Source organism: Chiloscyllium punctatum, chromosome 27 (genome assembly GCF_047496795.1).
Source record: "Chiloscyllium punctatum isolate Juve2018m chromosome 27, sChiPun1.3, whole genome shotgun sequence".
Lineage (NCBI taxonomy): Eukaryota > Metazoa > Chordata > Chondrichthyes > Orectolobiformes > Hemiscylliidae > Chiloscyllium > Chiloscyllium punctatum.
The window spans coordinates 18,510,729-18,524,066 of record NC_092765.1 but is presented as its reverse complement, the minus strand read 5'-3'; the positions used below and the strand labels follow the sequence as shown (position 1 = coordinate 18,524,066).

General features: G+C 45.8%; 1 protein-coding gene across 1 annotated transcript in view; it reads right to left on the bottom strand.

Annotated features, from left to right (window-relative positions):
* LOC140453501 (beta/gamma crystallin domain-containing protein 2-like) overlaps positions 1-10,041 on the bottom strand; it is a 68,663-nt gene extending 58,622 nt beyond the window's left edge. Inside the window, exons 1-2 of the mRNA XM_072548237.1 lie at positions 9,933-10,041; positions 1,371-2,365 (exon numbers count right to left, since the gene is read on the bottom strand). Of these exons, the coding sequence (XP_072404338.1) occupies positions 1,371-1,630 (260 nt within the window). The 5' untranslated portion in view covers positions 1,631-2,365; positions 9,933-10,041. The remainder of the gene's footprint in view (positions 1-1,370; positions 2,366-9,932) is intronic.
* Between the last annotated feature and the right edge of the window lie 3,297 nt (positions 10,042-13,338).

The following is a 13,338-nucleotide window of genomic DNA, read 5'->3' as shown; positions in this document are numbered from 1 at the left end:
CAGCTTCACATTCAACAGCCCCTCAGCTATTTTGTGCACAGATCCTCAGACCCTCCGTCTCTCCTTTGCCTCACGCAGTGACCCTCAGCTCCTGACAGGCGATAACCACTCAAACTAACTGACACTGACACAAAATAGAACAAAGATCTGTCAGAAAACCAAATAGCTGGAGGAACTCAGCAGGTCTGTGCAGGGAAAGCAGAGGCTGCCGGCTGCCAGACCTGCTGAATTTCTCCAGAAGTTTCTGCTTTTGTTTCAAGATTCTCTGGCAGCTGCCCCTGAAGGAAAAACCAGTAAAACACTGCAAACGAAGTCGACTGGTCCAACTTGTTTTGTCTATGTCAGAGCAGTGCTCCTGTATGACCAGCACATTCTTTTCCAAGTTGGACGCTGGTTTTCTCCATCTGACAGTGCAGAGGTGTATTTCTCAGTATCTGCAGTATTTGCTTTTCTTGGCTTGTATGTTGCTGTCAGTTTATTATTATCACAGCACTGACACTTCCTCAGTCCCTAAACCTGAAAATACTCCAGTCATAAATGATCAAAGTGACAGATCACAGCGATGGTCATATCATTAGTACAAACCTTTGGCTTGTAACAAAAGCTGACAGAGGTAGAATGTCAAACATTTACAGGAGTAAAAATACTAAATAAAATATTTCCTAAAACTAGGATTATTGTTTCCGGTTGAATCGGGAGTGTGTATGTGTGTTTGGGTGTTTGTGTGCGTGTTTGTGCCTGTGTGTGTTTTTTTGTCTGTGTGTGAGTCTCAGTTGTGTGCGCGTGTTCCTGTCTGTGTTGTGTGTCGTTTTGTGTCTGTGTTGTGTGTGTTTTGTGTTTGTGTGTCTGTGTTGTTTGTGTGTCTATGTTTGTTTGTGTGTGTGTGACTGTGTTGTGTTTGTGTGTGGGTCTGTTTGTCTCTGTGTGTGTGTGTCGCTTTGTGTCTGTGTTGTGTGTGTTTTGTGTTTGTGTGTCTGTGTTGTTTGTGTGTCTACGTTTGTTTGTGTGTGTGTGACTGTGTTGTGTTTGTGTGTGGGTCTGTTTGTCTGTGTGTGTGTGTCGCTTTGTGTTTGTGTTGTGTGTGTGTTTTGTGTCTGTGTTGTGTGTGTCGCTTTGTGTCTGTGTTGTGTGTGTTTTGTGTCTGTGTTGTTTGTGTGTCTATGTTTGTTTGTGTGTGTGTGACTGTTGTGTTTGTGTGTGGGTCTGTTTGTCTCTGTGTATGTGTGTGTCGCTTTGTGTCTGTGTTGTGTGTGTTTTGTGTTTGTGTGTCTGTGTTGTTTGTGTGTCTACGTTTGTTTGTGTGTGTGTGACTGTGTTGTGTTTGTGTGTGGGTCTGTTTGTCTCTGTGTGTGTGTGTGTGTCGCACTCACCTGTCAGTCTGAAGGTTGTAGGGTTTCTGGAGGAAGCGGCTGTAGCCTGGATCCCTCGGGCTGAGACGGGGTTGAAAAGTTGTGATGTGTTCGCTTGGATGTTGCGAGAGTTCTCCTACTCTGAATCCTGGACCGGAATAGTAACTGATTCTGAGAGGTGTGTTCAGAGCAGCCGCCGCATTCCCCTGACATTCCACAGTGTGGGCAAAGGGAACCTGCCGAACAGGTCTACCCTGATCCGATAGGCGTCGCTCAGTCATATTGGCCTGACTTGGTCGCACTCTCCCTGGGACAGATGTCTCCTGCTGGTCTAACCCTACTGCATCCTGCTCCCCCTTCCTGCCCCCACAGCCTTCCTCTTTGGTCAGTGTGATGATAATGTCGTATTTAGTCTTTGCAGGTTTGGCGGGTGCTGTTTTATCCCGGGCTTGTTTCTCCACCGACAGCAATTCACAGCCACCCCCCAGACTCTGCTCAGGGACTGACTTGGCAACAGCGCCAGGAGGGTTGACCGTGGATTCCTGGGGCTTGGGTTTCACAGGCAGTGGGGGGTTGGGACTGCCAGCCGTCCCTTTGTCTAGGAAGGTATTTAAAATATCCTCAGCCCAGTCAGGGAGTTTCTGTTCTGCAGCAGTCACGATTGCAGGACTGGTTTGGAGTTGGCTGTCGGGGATATTGGGACACTGATTGTTTCCAGGGCGTGACTTCAGCCTTTCAGTTTCCGAAACTCGGTTCTGACACTGCCTAGTCTCCTTTGCACTCTCTCCACCCTGACTACGTGGATGCCCTCCTGGTCTTTTGCTGACCTCAGATTGTCCCAGTTCCTCCTGGGAAGCTCGGGTCAGCCTTGATGCGATGGCACTGGGCAAGGAGGTTAAGGAGCCCAGGAAGTTGGCACTTCTCTCTTTGAGCTTCTGGCCACCCAAACCACCAAACCCACTCAAAATACTCCCCCCGCCTCGCAGATCGGATTCCGAAAGGCTGAAGTAGTGTTTCTGTACATGACAAAAGAAAAACACACACAAAAGTACTTAATTAGATATGCATTTTAAACAAACACAATTGACTTGAAGGAATTGTCAGTCTCAGTATGGTGTGAATTTTCTGTTGATTTTCAATAGAGCTGTCACATCCAATGACTTAGCATTTTAGGTGTGTCACTCCAGTGTTTATCAGCGTAGATATTAACCGTTTCATTCCCAAATTATATTAAACACTTTCAGAAATTCGTGTTTACCATAAAATCCCTTTTCTCATGTTTGCATCCTTCACAGCCTCTCTCCTCTCGATTTCTAGGTTGCCTCCAGTTTTCTGATCCTCTGGGATACCCCCCTCCCTCGTGAATTCCCAATGTTCCTCACTTCAGCTTTCCCATCAGTTACCTGGATTCAAAGGAATAGTTTCCCTCAACTTTCCCTCCTTTAAACCAATATGCTTAAATCTACTTCATTGACCAAGTTTCTTGTCATCTCACAGAACCATAGAATCCCTAGGGTGGGGGAAAAGGCCATTCAGCCCATTGAGTCTGCACTGACCCTCTGAAGAGGTTCCCACCCAATCTCCCACAGCTAATCCACCTAACCGGCTCACCTCTGGACAGCGGGAGAAAACTGGAACACCCAAAGGAAACCCAAGCAGTCATGGCGAGAATGTGCAAACTCCACACAGGCAGTTGCCCGCGGGTGGAATCGAACCTGGGTCCCTGGCACTGTGAGGCAGCAGTGCTAACCACTGAGCCACCGTGCTGCCCAAATTTGTCTACCACAGTCCTGAATAAATTCAAAGATTCAGCTGCCACTGCTGGCTGAGGAAGAGAGTGCCAAAGATGAGAAAGCTATGAAAGAAGAAACATCTTCTCTATCTCTGTTTTAAGTGGGAGCCCCATGACTTAAACCGTGCCCCTCATCCGCGATTCACAGGGGGAAACATGCCGAGGTTAGAACGTGGATTCCAGTGTTGTGTTTGGAGTTTTGCAAGGAACCTCTGACTTTAGTGATGTTACCCTCACATTCGGCTACCTCAGCCTTCCACTGGCTGCAGAGAGCTGGACTGAGGGGCAAACAGGAGGTAAGGGAATCTCAAGGGCTGAGGGCTGTGATGGTGTGGCGGCTTGTGTATAAGAAAGAGGAGTGGAAAGAAAAAGAATAGAGAACTCTGGGATAATGACCAGCCCATTCAAGAGATATTTTGCACTGCACATAAATCTAAGTGTGTCTTTATTTGATTTTAGTTAAGATGTCAGGGAGCTGAGTGGGGATGAGAACATGAAAACTCCATTGAAGACAAGCAGGAGGCTGGAAGAACACAGGGAGCCAGGCAGCATCAGGAGGTGGAGAAGTCAACATTGCAGGTGGAAACCTTCTTCAGGACTGGGGGTGGGTGTAAGTGGAGCTGCAGATAAAGAGGGTTGGGGGGAGGGAGGGAGGAGTGGGGTGTTGAGGTAGAGATATGTGAACACTGGTGGAGGGTATGACATGTTTGGTTGATGGGAGGAATGAATCCGGTTGGTAGCTGGAAGGAAAGTCGATCAGAGTTATGGAAGGGAAGGGGAGGGGCTGGGAAGGGTGCCAGGGGATAGGAAGGGGGGGGGTTATTTGAAATTGGAGAATTCAATGTTGAGTCCTTCGGGTTGTAGGCTGCCCAGGCGGAAGATGGGGTGTTATTCCTCCAATTTGTGGTCAGACTCACTGAGGCAATGGAGGGGGCCAAGGATGGTCATGTCAAAATGGGGTGGGAAGGGCAATTAAAATGGGCGGTGATTGGGAGGTCAGGTTGGCCCCTGCGGGCTCAGCTGAGATGCTCGGCGAAACAGTCTGAGTTTATGTTTGGTCTCCTCGTTGTAGGGAACACCTGATGCAGTAAACTAGGCTGGAGAAGAGGCAGGTGAACCTCTGTCTCACCTGGAAAGACTGTTTGGGGCTCTGGATGGAGGTGGCGGGTGTGGTGTACTGGCAGGTTTAACATCGTTTATGACTGCAGGGGAAGGTATTTGGGAAGTTTGGGGGGTTGGCGGGGTGAATGGTGCGAACCAAGGATTGGGGAAGGGAATGGTCCTTAGGGAGGGTAGAGAGTGGTGGGGAGGGGAAGATGTTCTTGGTGGTGGGGTCTAGTTGGAGTTGGCAAGTGTGTTTAACGATGATGGAGACTGGTGGGGTGGTAGGTGAGGACAAGGAGAACTCTGTCTTTATTGCGTTCGGGGGAAGGTTTAGTGCATTGGAACAGGGAATGGAGGTGATGCAGTGGAGGACTGTCTGGATGACAGAGAGGGGAAAAGCACATTGTTCAACATAGGTGGACATCTGGGATGTTTGGGATGTTTGGAAGTGGAACATCTCCTTGTATGAGTAGATGCGACAGAGGCGGAGGAATCGGGAGAACCAGATGAATAGACAATAGACAATAGACAATAGATGCAGGAGTAGGCCATACTGCCCTTCGAGCCTGCACCACCATTCAATATGATCATGGCTGATCATCCTTAATCAGTATCCTGTTCCTAGGTAAAAACAATGACTGCAGATGCTGGAAACCAGATTTTGGATTAGTGGTGCTGGAAGAGCACAGCAGTTCAGGCTGCATCTGAGGAGTAGTAAAATCGACGTTTCGGGCAAAAGCCCCTCATTAACCCAGGAATGCTCTGAAATGTTACAGTCCTGAAAAAAAGCTTCAACACAACAGTTCTTGCAGGATACTGGGTGGGAGGAGGTCCAGGTAGTTGCGAGAGTCTGTGGGTTTATAGTAAATGTCTGTCTGGAGACTGTCACCGGAGATAGAAATGGAGAGGTCAAGCAAGGAGAGGGAGGTGTCCAGAATGAACCAAGTGAATTTGAGGGTGGGGTGCAAGTTGTGGGCCAAGTTGATGAACCGCTCCAGTTCAGCCTGGGTGCAGGATGCTGCACCATTGACTCCGTCTACACTTCCCGCTGCCTTGGGAAAGCAGGCGACATAATCAATGAGCCATCCCACACAGTCATACTCTTTTTTACCCTCTTCCATTCGGCAGAATATACAAATGTTTGAAAACATGTACCAACTGATGTGAGAACAGCTTCTTCCCTGCTGTTATCAGACTTTTGAACGGACCTTTCTGTTTGTAATTTTTATTAATGATTTTTATTAATGACTTAGATGAGGGAGTCGAAGGGTGGGTCAGTAAATTTGCAGATGATACAAAGATAGGTGGAGTTGTGGACAGTGAGGAGGGCTGTTGTCGGCTGCAGAGGGACTTAGATATGATGCAGAGCTGGGCTGAGGAGTGGCAGATGGAGTTCAACCCTGCCGAGTGTGAGGTTGTCCATTTTGGAAGAACAAATAAGAATGCGGAATACAGGGTTAATGGTAGGGTTCTTGGTCAGGTGGAGGAACAGAGGGATCTTGGGGTCTATGTACATAGATCTTTGAAGGTTGCCACTCAGGTGGATAGAGTTTGTAAGAAGGCCTATGGAGTATTATCGTTCATTAGCAGAGGGATTGAATTCAAGAGTCGTGAAGTGATGTTGCAGCTGTACAGGACTTTGGTTAGGCCACAGTTGGAGTACTGTGTGCAGTTCTGGTCGCCTCACTTTAGGAAAGATGTGGAAGCTTCGGAGAGGGTGCAGAGAAGATTTACCAGGATGTTGCCTGGAATGGAGAGTAGGTCGTACGAGGATAGGTTGAGAGTTCTCGGCCTTTTCTCGTTGGAACGGCGAAGGATGAGGGGTGACTTGATAGAGGTTTATAAGATGATCAGAGGAATAGATAGAGTAGACAGTCAGAAACTTTTTCCCCGGGTACAACAGAGTGTTACAAGGGGGCATAAATTTAAGGTGAAGGGTGGAAGGTATAGGGGAGATGTCAGGGGTGGGTTCTTTACCCAGAGAGTGGTGGGGGCATGGAATGCGCTGCCCGTGGGAGTGGTAGAGTCAGAATCATTGGCGACCTTTAAGCGGCATTTGGATAGGTACATGGATGGGTGCTTAATCTAGGATAGAAGTTCGGCACAACATCGTGGGCCGAAGGGCCTGTTCTGTGCTGTATTGTTCTATGTTCTATGTTCTATTAGATAGGGTAAAAACAATGACTGCAGATGCTGAAAACCAAATACTGGATTAGTGGTGCTGGAAGAGCACAGCAGTTCAGGCAGCATCCAAGGAGCAGCGAAATCGACGTTTCGGGCAAAAGCCCTTCATCAGGAATAAAGGCAGTGAGCCTGAAGCGTGGAGAGATAAGCTAGAGGAGGGTGGGGGTGGGGAGAAAGTAGCATAGAGTACAATGGGTGAGTGGGGGAGGAGATGAAGGTGATAGGTCAAGGAGGAGAGGGTGGAGTGGATAGGTGGAAAAGAAGATAGGCAGGTCGGACAAGTCCGGACAAGTCAAGGAGACAGTTACTGAGCTGGAAGTTTGAAACTAGGATGAGGTGGGGGAAGGGGAAATGAGGAAGCTGTTGAAGTCCACATTGATGCCCTGGGGTTGAAGTGTTCCGAGGCGGAAGATGAGGCGTTCTTCCTCCAGGCATCTGGTGATGAGGGAGCGGCGGTGAAGGAGGCCCAGGACCTCCATGTCCTCGGCAGAGTGGGAGGGGGAGTTGAAATGTTGGGCCACGGAGCGGTTTGGTTGATTGGTGTGGGTGTCTCGGAGATGTTCCCTAAAGTGCTCTGCTAGGAGGCGCCCAGTCTCCCCAATGTAGAGGAGACCACATCGGGAGCAACGGATACAATAAATGATATTAGTGGATGTGCAGGTGAAACTTTGATGGATGTGGAAGGCTCCTTTAGGGCCTTGGATAGAGGTGAGGGAGGAGGTGTGGGCGCAGGTTTTACAGTTCCTGCGGTGGCAGGGGAAAGTACCAGAATGGGAGGGTGGGTCGTAGGGGGGTGTGGACCTGACCAGGTAGTCACGGAGGGAACGGTCTTTGCGGAAGGCGGAAAGGGGTGGGGAGGGAAATATATCCCTGGTGGTGGGGACTTTTTGGAGGTGGCGGAAATGTCGGCGGATGATTTGGTTGATGCGAAGGTTTGTAGGGTGGAAGGTGAGCACCAGGGGCGTTCTGTCCTTGTTACGGTTGGAGGGGTGGGGTCTGAGGGCGGAGATGCGGGATGTGGACGAGATCAATCCACTTTCATACATTAGAGTTCATCTTCCTCTGCACCTTGTCTGTAGCTGTAACAGTATATTCTGCATTCTGCTCTCTACCCCTGATGTACTTATGTAAGGTACGATTTGTCTGGGTAGTACACAGAACAATACTTTTCACTGTATCTCGATACATGTGACAATAATAAATCAAATCAAATCCACAATATTTCCTACTTGCTCGGCAAGTGAGTAGAAATCAAAGCTTTATGGCTCAGCCAATTTGTGGTCAGTCCAATTCGTTATAAACATGTTAGTTTCCTATATCTGTTGTGCTGAAGCTTTTTTTCAGGACTATAACATTTCAGAGCATTCCTGGGTTGCCATAGGGACGAGAATGCAGGGACAGATATATTCAGATATAAAGACAGAAGATCTTGGAAATATATACAGAGAAACAGAGTTAATGTTTCAGCTTAGCGAACTTTCAAAGATCACAGATCTGAAATGTTGACCCTTCTTCTCTCTCAACAAAAGCGACCAAGCCTGCAAAGTATTTTCCATACTTTCTGTTTTTATTTGATGTTTCTAGAATCTTTGGTACTTTGTTTTTCTACAGAAAGAAAAGCTCAAGAGTACGACTTAGTGTGCTTTGTCGTATTTCCCACACAATATTTCATGTCCCAAAGCAAAGGAAAATGCTCGTCTATATACAGAGCCTGTCATAAAAGTACTGTAGCTACAAAAGTGGCTCAGAAACTGGGAATTCTGTAGCAAGTAAATCACATCCTTACATCCCGAAGTATGTCACCCACAAGGTAAAAGTCAGAAGTATGATGGAATGCTCTCCACTTATCTAAACGAATGCCGCTCCAACTACACTCAGGAAGCTCAAAACCATCAATGATAAAGCAGTCCTGTTTGATTTACATTGCATTAAGAACATTAAAATTAAAATCCTTCCATTACCAGTTTATAAAGTCCACAACAGCAACTCTCCAAGGCTCTGTTAACAACAGCTTCAAAACTGCAACCCCTATTATAAATGGACAAAGGCTACAAGTATTTGGAACAACACCAATTCCAAGTCATACACCATCTTGACGTGGAACCACATCACCATTCCTTCACAGCCACTCGGTCAAAAACCCAGAACTCCCTTTCCAACAGAACTGGAAGCATGCATGCAACAAGTGAACGGCAACAGTTCAGGTGGCAGGACTTATACGCTTAATGGTAAGGTCCTAAGTTGCTGAACAAAGAGACATCGGAGTGCAGGTTCATAGTTCCTTGAAAGTAGAGTCGCAGGTAGATAGGATAGTGAATACGACATTTTGTTCATCGGTCAGAGTATTGAGTACAGGAGTTGGGAGGTCATGTTGCGGCTGCACAGGACATTAGTGAGGCCACTTTTGGAATATTACGTGCAATTCTGGTCTCCTTCCTATTGGAAGGATGATGTGAAACTTGAAAAGGTTCAGAAAAGATTTACAAGGATGTTGCCAGAGTTGGAAGATTTGAGCTATAGTGAGACGTTGAATAGGCTGGGGCTGTTTTCCCTGGAGCATTGGAGGCTGAGTGGTGACCTTATAGAGGTTTATAATATCATGAGGGACATGGATAGGGTAAATAGACAAGGCATTTTCCTGGGGGTGGGGAAGTCCAGAACTAGAGGGCATAGTTTGAGGGTAAGAGGGGAAACATACAAAAAGGGACCTAAGGGGCAACTTTTTCACACAGAGGGTGGCGTGTGTGTGGAATGATCTGCCGAGGAAGTGGTAGAGGCTGGTACAATTACAACATTTAAAAAGGCATCTGGATGGGTATATGATTAGGAAGGCTTCAGAGGGATATGGGCCAGGTGCTGGCAAATGGGACTAGATTAATTTAGGATATCAGGTCGGCATGGACAAGTTGGATCAAAGGGTCTGTTTCTGTGCTGAACATTTCTATGACTCTATGATCAGCCACTGCCCATGAATAAAGTTAAAATAAAAATCAAACTTTTTTTTAATCTCAGCTTTAATGATGCTTTTTTCAAGAAAAGTGATGTTAGTTGAGCTATAAACACTGTTGAGAAATTTTCAGGGCACCCCTCTGCTTTTCTTCAAATAACAAGATCTTTTATACCCATTTGACAGGTTGTCACAAGTGTAAGTCAACATTCTTAGAATGCAGCATTCCCAAATTACATCGCTGAAATATCAATTGGAATTAGGAGCTGATATCTCTGCATTGAGACTTCAGCTGAAAACATTCTGACTCAGAGGTGAGCCACAGATGAGCAGACACAGAAAAATAAAGCGAAAAGGAAAAATAATTATAGCAGAGCTATTGTCACAAACCTTTGAGCCTCAGCAAATCTGTAACACAATCATGTTAATGACAATGATACACAAAAGCATTCCTATGTGACGGTTAAAAATAGCACCTGTTCTTCCAGTTGGGTTCTGTCCATATTTTTTAAAAATCCTGTTTTTTATTTACATTCTGTCTTTAAAATGCACTTACCCGCAATGTTCGGCAGAGTATTTCTCATCAATATGGCAGCTTCTGCATCGTGTCAAAAAAGTCCTTTGATAAAGTGTGCAGTGTGTGAGTGTGGGGAACTTTGTCCTGTCCTAGAGTGGCATAACTATAATGACAGGTTTACTCCAAGTACCTGCATCCCATTGGCTGCACTCAGTAAACCCTGGTTAGGTGTGTTTGGTTTCTGCTTAGTTAGCAATTTCAAAAGCTGGACTGAACTGAAGATTCGACGAAATAATTTTGAAAAGCAAGATGCTTTTACACCCATATATCTGCTATTGGCTCAAAGCGGGTGCCTCCCAAGATTAGCCGGTTTTTAGTTGTTAATCTTACAGGTTCCCTGTGAATAGACAGATTAATTTGTACTCCTTAATCAACCTTCATTTTAATTTGTCAGAAGGTTGTGTGTGAAATTCTATAGGTTACCATCAAGCGACCTGGAGTTTTTCTAGCATAGTGGTAGTGTCCCCACCTGTGCACCAAGAGGCCTGAATTCAAGTCCCACCTGCTCCAGAGGTGTGTAATAATATCTTTGAAAGGGCAGATTAGAAAAAATATCTAGCGTTGGGCAACCTGACTGAGACACCTTCAACATTTGTGTGCACGGAGTGAATTACAGCACAGAATCAGGCAATTTAGCCAAATGTATGATCTGCAGGAACCTCTTCCTACTCACCCTCATCTCACTGACTCCCTTTGTGTGTCTATATGGATTCCCATCAAGTACAGACATCCATTTTTTTCCACTGGCTGTTACAGTTGGTTAAACTAATAAAGCTCATTGACCCCATGCACTCCCCACCCTATTCTCTATTGTGTTATTCCATGAGGAATAAGTAACAGCAGATATGGATGAGAGTCAAACCCAGGGTCACCAGAAAAAGGAAAGGAAACAATCCTATACTACAGAAATCTGATTGATTTTGTGATTTTGCTCCTGACACCGTAGTGTGATCAATAGTCATTGCCACTGGGTGGAGCCAATGAGCACAGCAAGTCAACAGCAGAATTGGAGTAACAGATTACAGGAGGAGGACATTTGGCTCTGCGTGTGTCAGTCAGCTGGCTGTGAGAAAAAGCTGTCCAAATTATTAGGATATTTTTCAGAGGGTCGGTACAGACTCAATAGGTCAAGTGGCCTCTTTCTGCACTATAGGGATTCTATGAGTGAGGGGTAAATCTGTCCTGGGGTACATGACACCAATTTCTCAACAGCAAATCAAAAGAAGCAAAGATTTGGAGGAGTGCCGCATGATCCAGGATTGGTGACAAACTGAAGTTCTACCTGCCTTTTCAAGTCAGTGGTGAAGATTCTTGGAACTGTTTGAAGAGCAGAGAGTCATACAGTGCGGAAACAGAACCTATGGTCCATGCCGAACATAATCTCAAACTCAACTAATCCCACCTGCCTGCTCCTGGCCCATATCTCTCCAAACTGTTCCTATTCATGTACTTATCCAAATGCGTTTTAAACATTGTAATTGTGCCCACATCCGCCACTTCCTCAGGAAGTTCATTCCACATACGAACCACTCTCTGTGTAAAAGATTTGCCCCTCATGTCTTTAAAATCTCTCTCTTCTCACCTTAAAAATATGCTTCCTAGTCTCGAAACCACCCTTCCTAGGGAAAAGACATATACGATTAACCATATCTATATCTCTCATGATACCAGGCCCTCTCAACCTCCTACAGTCCAGTGAAAAAAGTCCCAACCTATTCAGCCTTTCTTGATAACTCAAACCTTCCACACCCAGCAACATCCTGGTAAATCTTTTCTGAACCCTCTCCAGCTTAATAACATCCTTTCTATAACTGGGTGACCAGAACTGGAGCTGAAAGTGTGTTGCTGGAAAAGCGCAGCAGGTCAGGCAGCATCCAAGGAGCAGGAAAATCGACGTTTCAGGCATTGGCCCTTCTTCGGGCCTATGCCCGAAACGTCGATTCTCCTGCTCCTTGGATACTGCCTGACCTGCTGCGCTTTTCCAGCAACACATTTTCAGCTCTGATCTCCAGCATCTGCAGTCCTCACTTTCTCCTGACCAGAACTGGACGCAATACTTCAGAAGAGGCATCACCAATGTCCTGAACAATCTCAACGTGACTTCCCAACTCCTACACTGTCGTGGAACAATATTTTGCTCCACCTCCAAAAACAGATTATCCGGTCATCTATCATAAAGCACAAAACTGTCTACATTTGAAAAGTGTATTATAAACTTTTGGCTGTTTTGGTGCTTTCTAAGGCTGGGAAAGTTGCTAATTAAATGCAAGTCCACTCTTCCTTGGATATTTTCAAAGAAATGCTCATGTGAATATCTTCAGAAACAAAAACAGAAATTGCTGGAAAAGCTCAGCAGGTCTAGAGAGAAACCAGAGTTGATATGTTCATGTGAATTTGTTATTGTCCCGACCAAACATTCCCTTAGAGTGTCACAGTGAATAAATCCTGGGTTTGACCATTCCAGTCACAGAATATGAGTGGAGGTATCTATTAATGTCAGAGCATAAACACAGCAGCAAAGACATCATCAAATGGATTTCAGGGCTCAGCAGAGTGGGATTAATACAACTTTCATCTCCTCCTTTCTTCCCTTTCTCTGTCTCCAAAACCCAAAAGCTGGATTTTGAGATGTTTTCTGTCTCTGAAGAATGAAAAATGTTAGACAGCAGCAATGGAACTCATACTATCCCAGCATCCATTGCAGTTGGGAGCGTAGTCTATTAAAATTAGAGACAGATCTCTGTGATTGTTTAAAATGTTGGACCGTACCAACAGGATGGTACCAAGTTCTATCATCTCAGGCACTTGCTACCAGTGACTCCTGCAAATAACTCACAGGATTCAGTAAATAGAAGACATTCCAATAGTCTTTTTACTGGCCTCTTATCTTCCTCTGCAAAGTGGAACTCATCCATGTCCGCGCCCAAAATCACCCCAACCCCACTCACTGATGATTGTCAAACTACATTGGCTCTCAGCTCAGCAACATGTTGACAGACTATTCAAGATTCTCCTTACTAAGAGCTTCCAAGATCTATACTCTCCTCTAAATCAGTCCTGGAAAAGCACAGGAGGTCAGGCAGCATCCGAGGAACAGGCAAATCGTAAAAGAAGGGCTTTTGCCTGAAACGTCGATTCTCCTGCTCCTCAGATGCTGCCTGACCTGTGGTCCTTTTCCAGCACACACTCTCGACTCTGATCTCTAGCATCTCGAAGCCCTCACTTTCTTTAATTCAGTCCTCTCTACAATTCGGATCTCTGCCTATTCACAATGCTTTGGCTGCTTAGAACCTGAACACTGGAATTCCTTCCCGAAATCCATCCCTCATGATATTTCTTAAAACTTTGGTGAAATGTTTGGTCACCAGTCCTAATAACTCAGTGT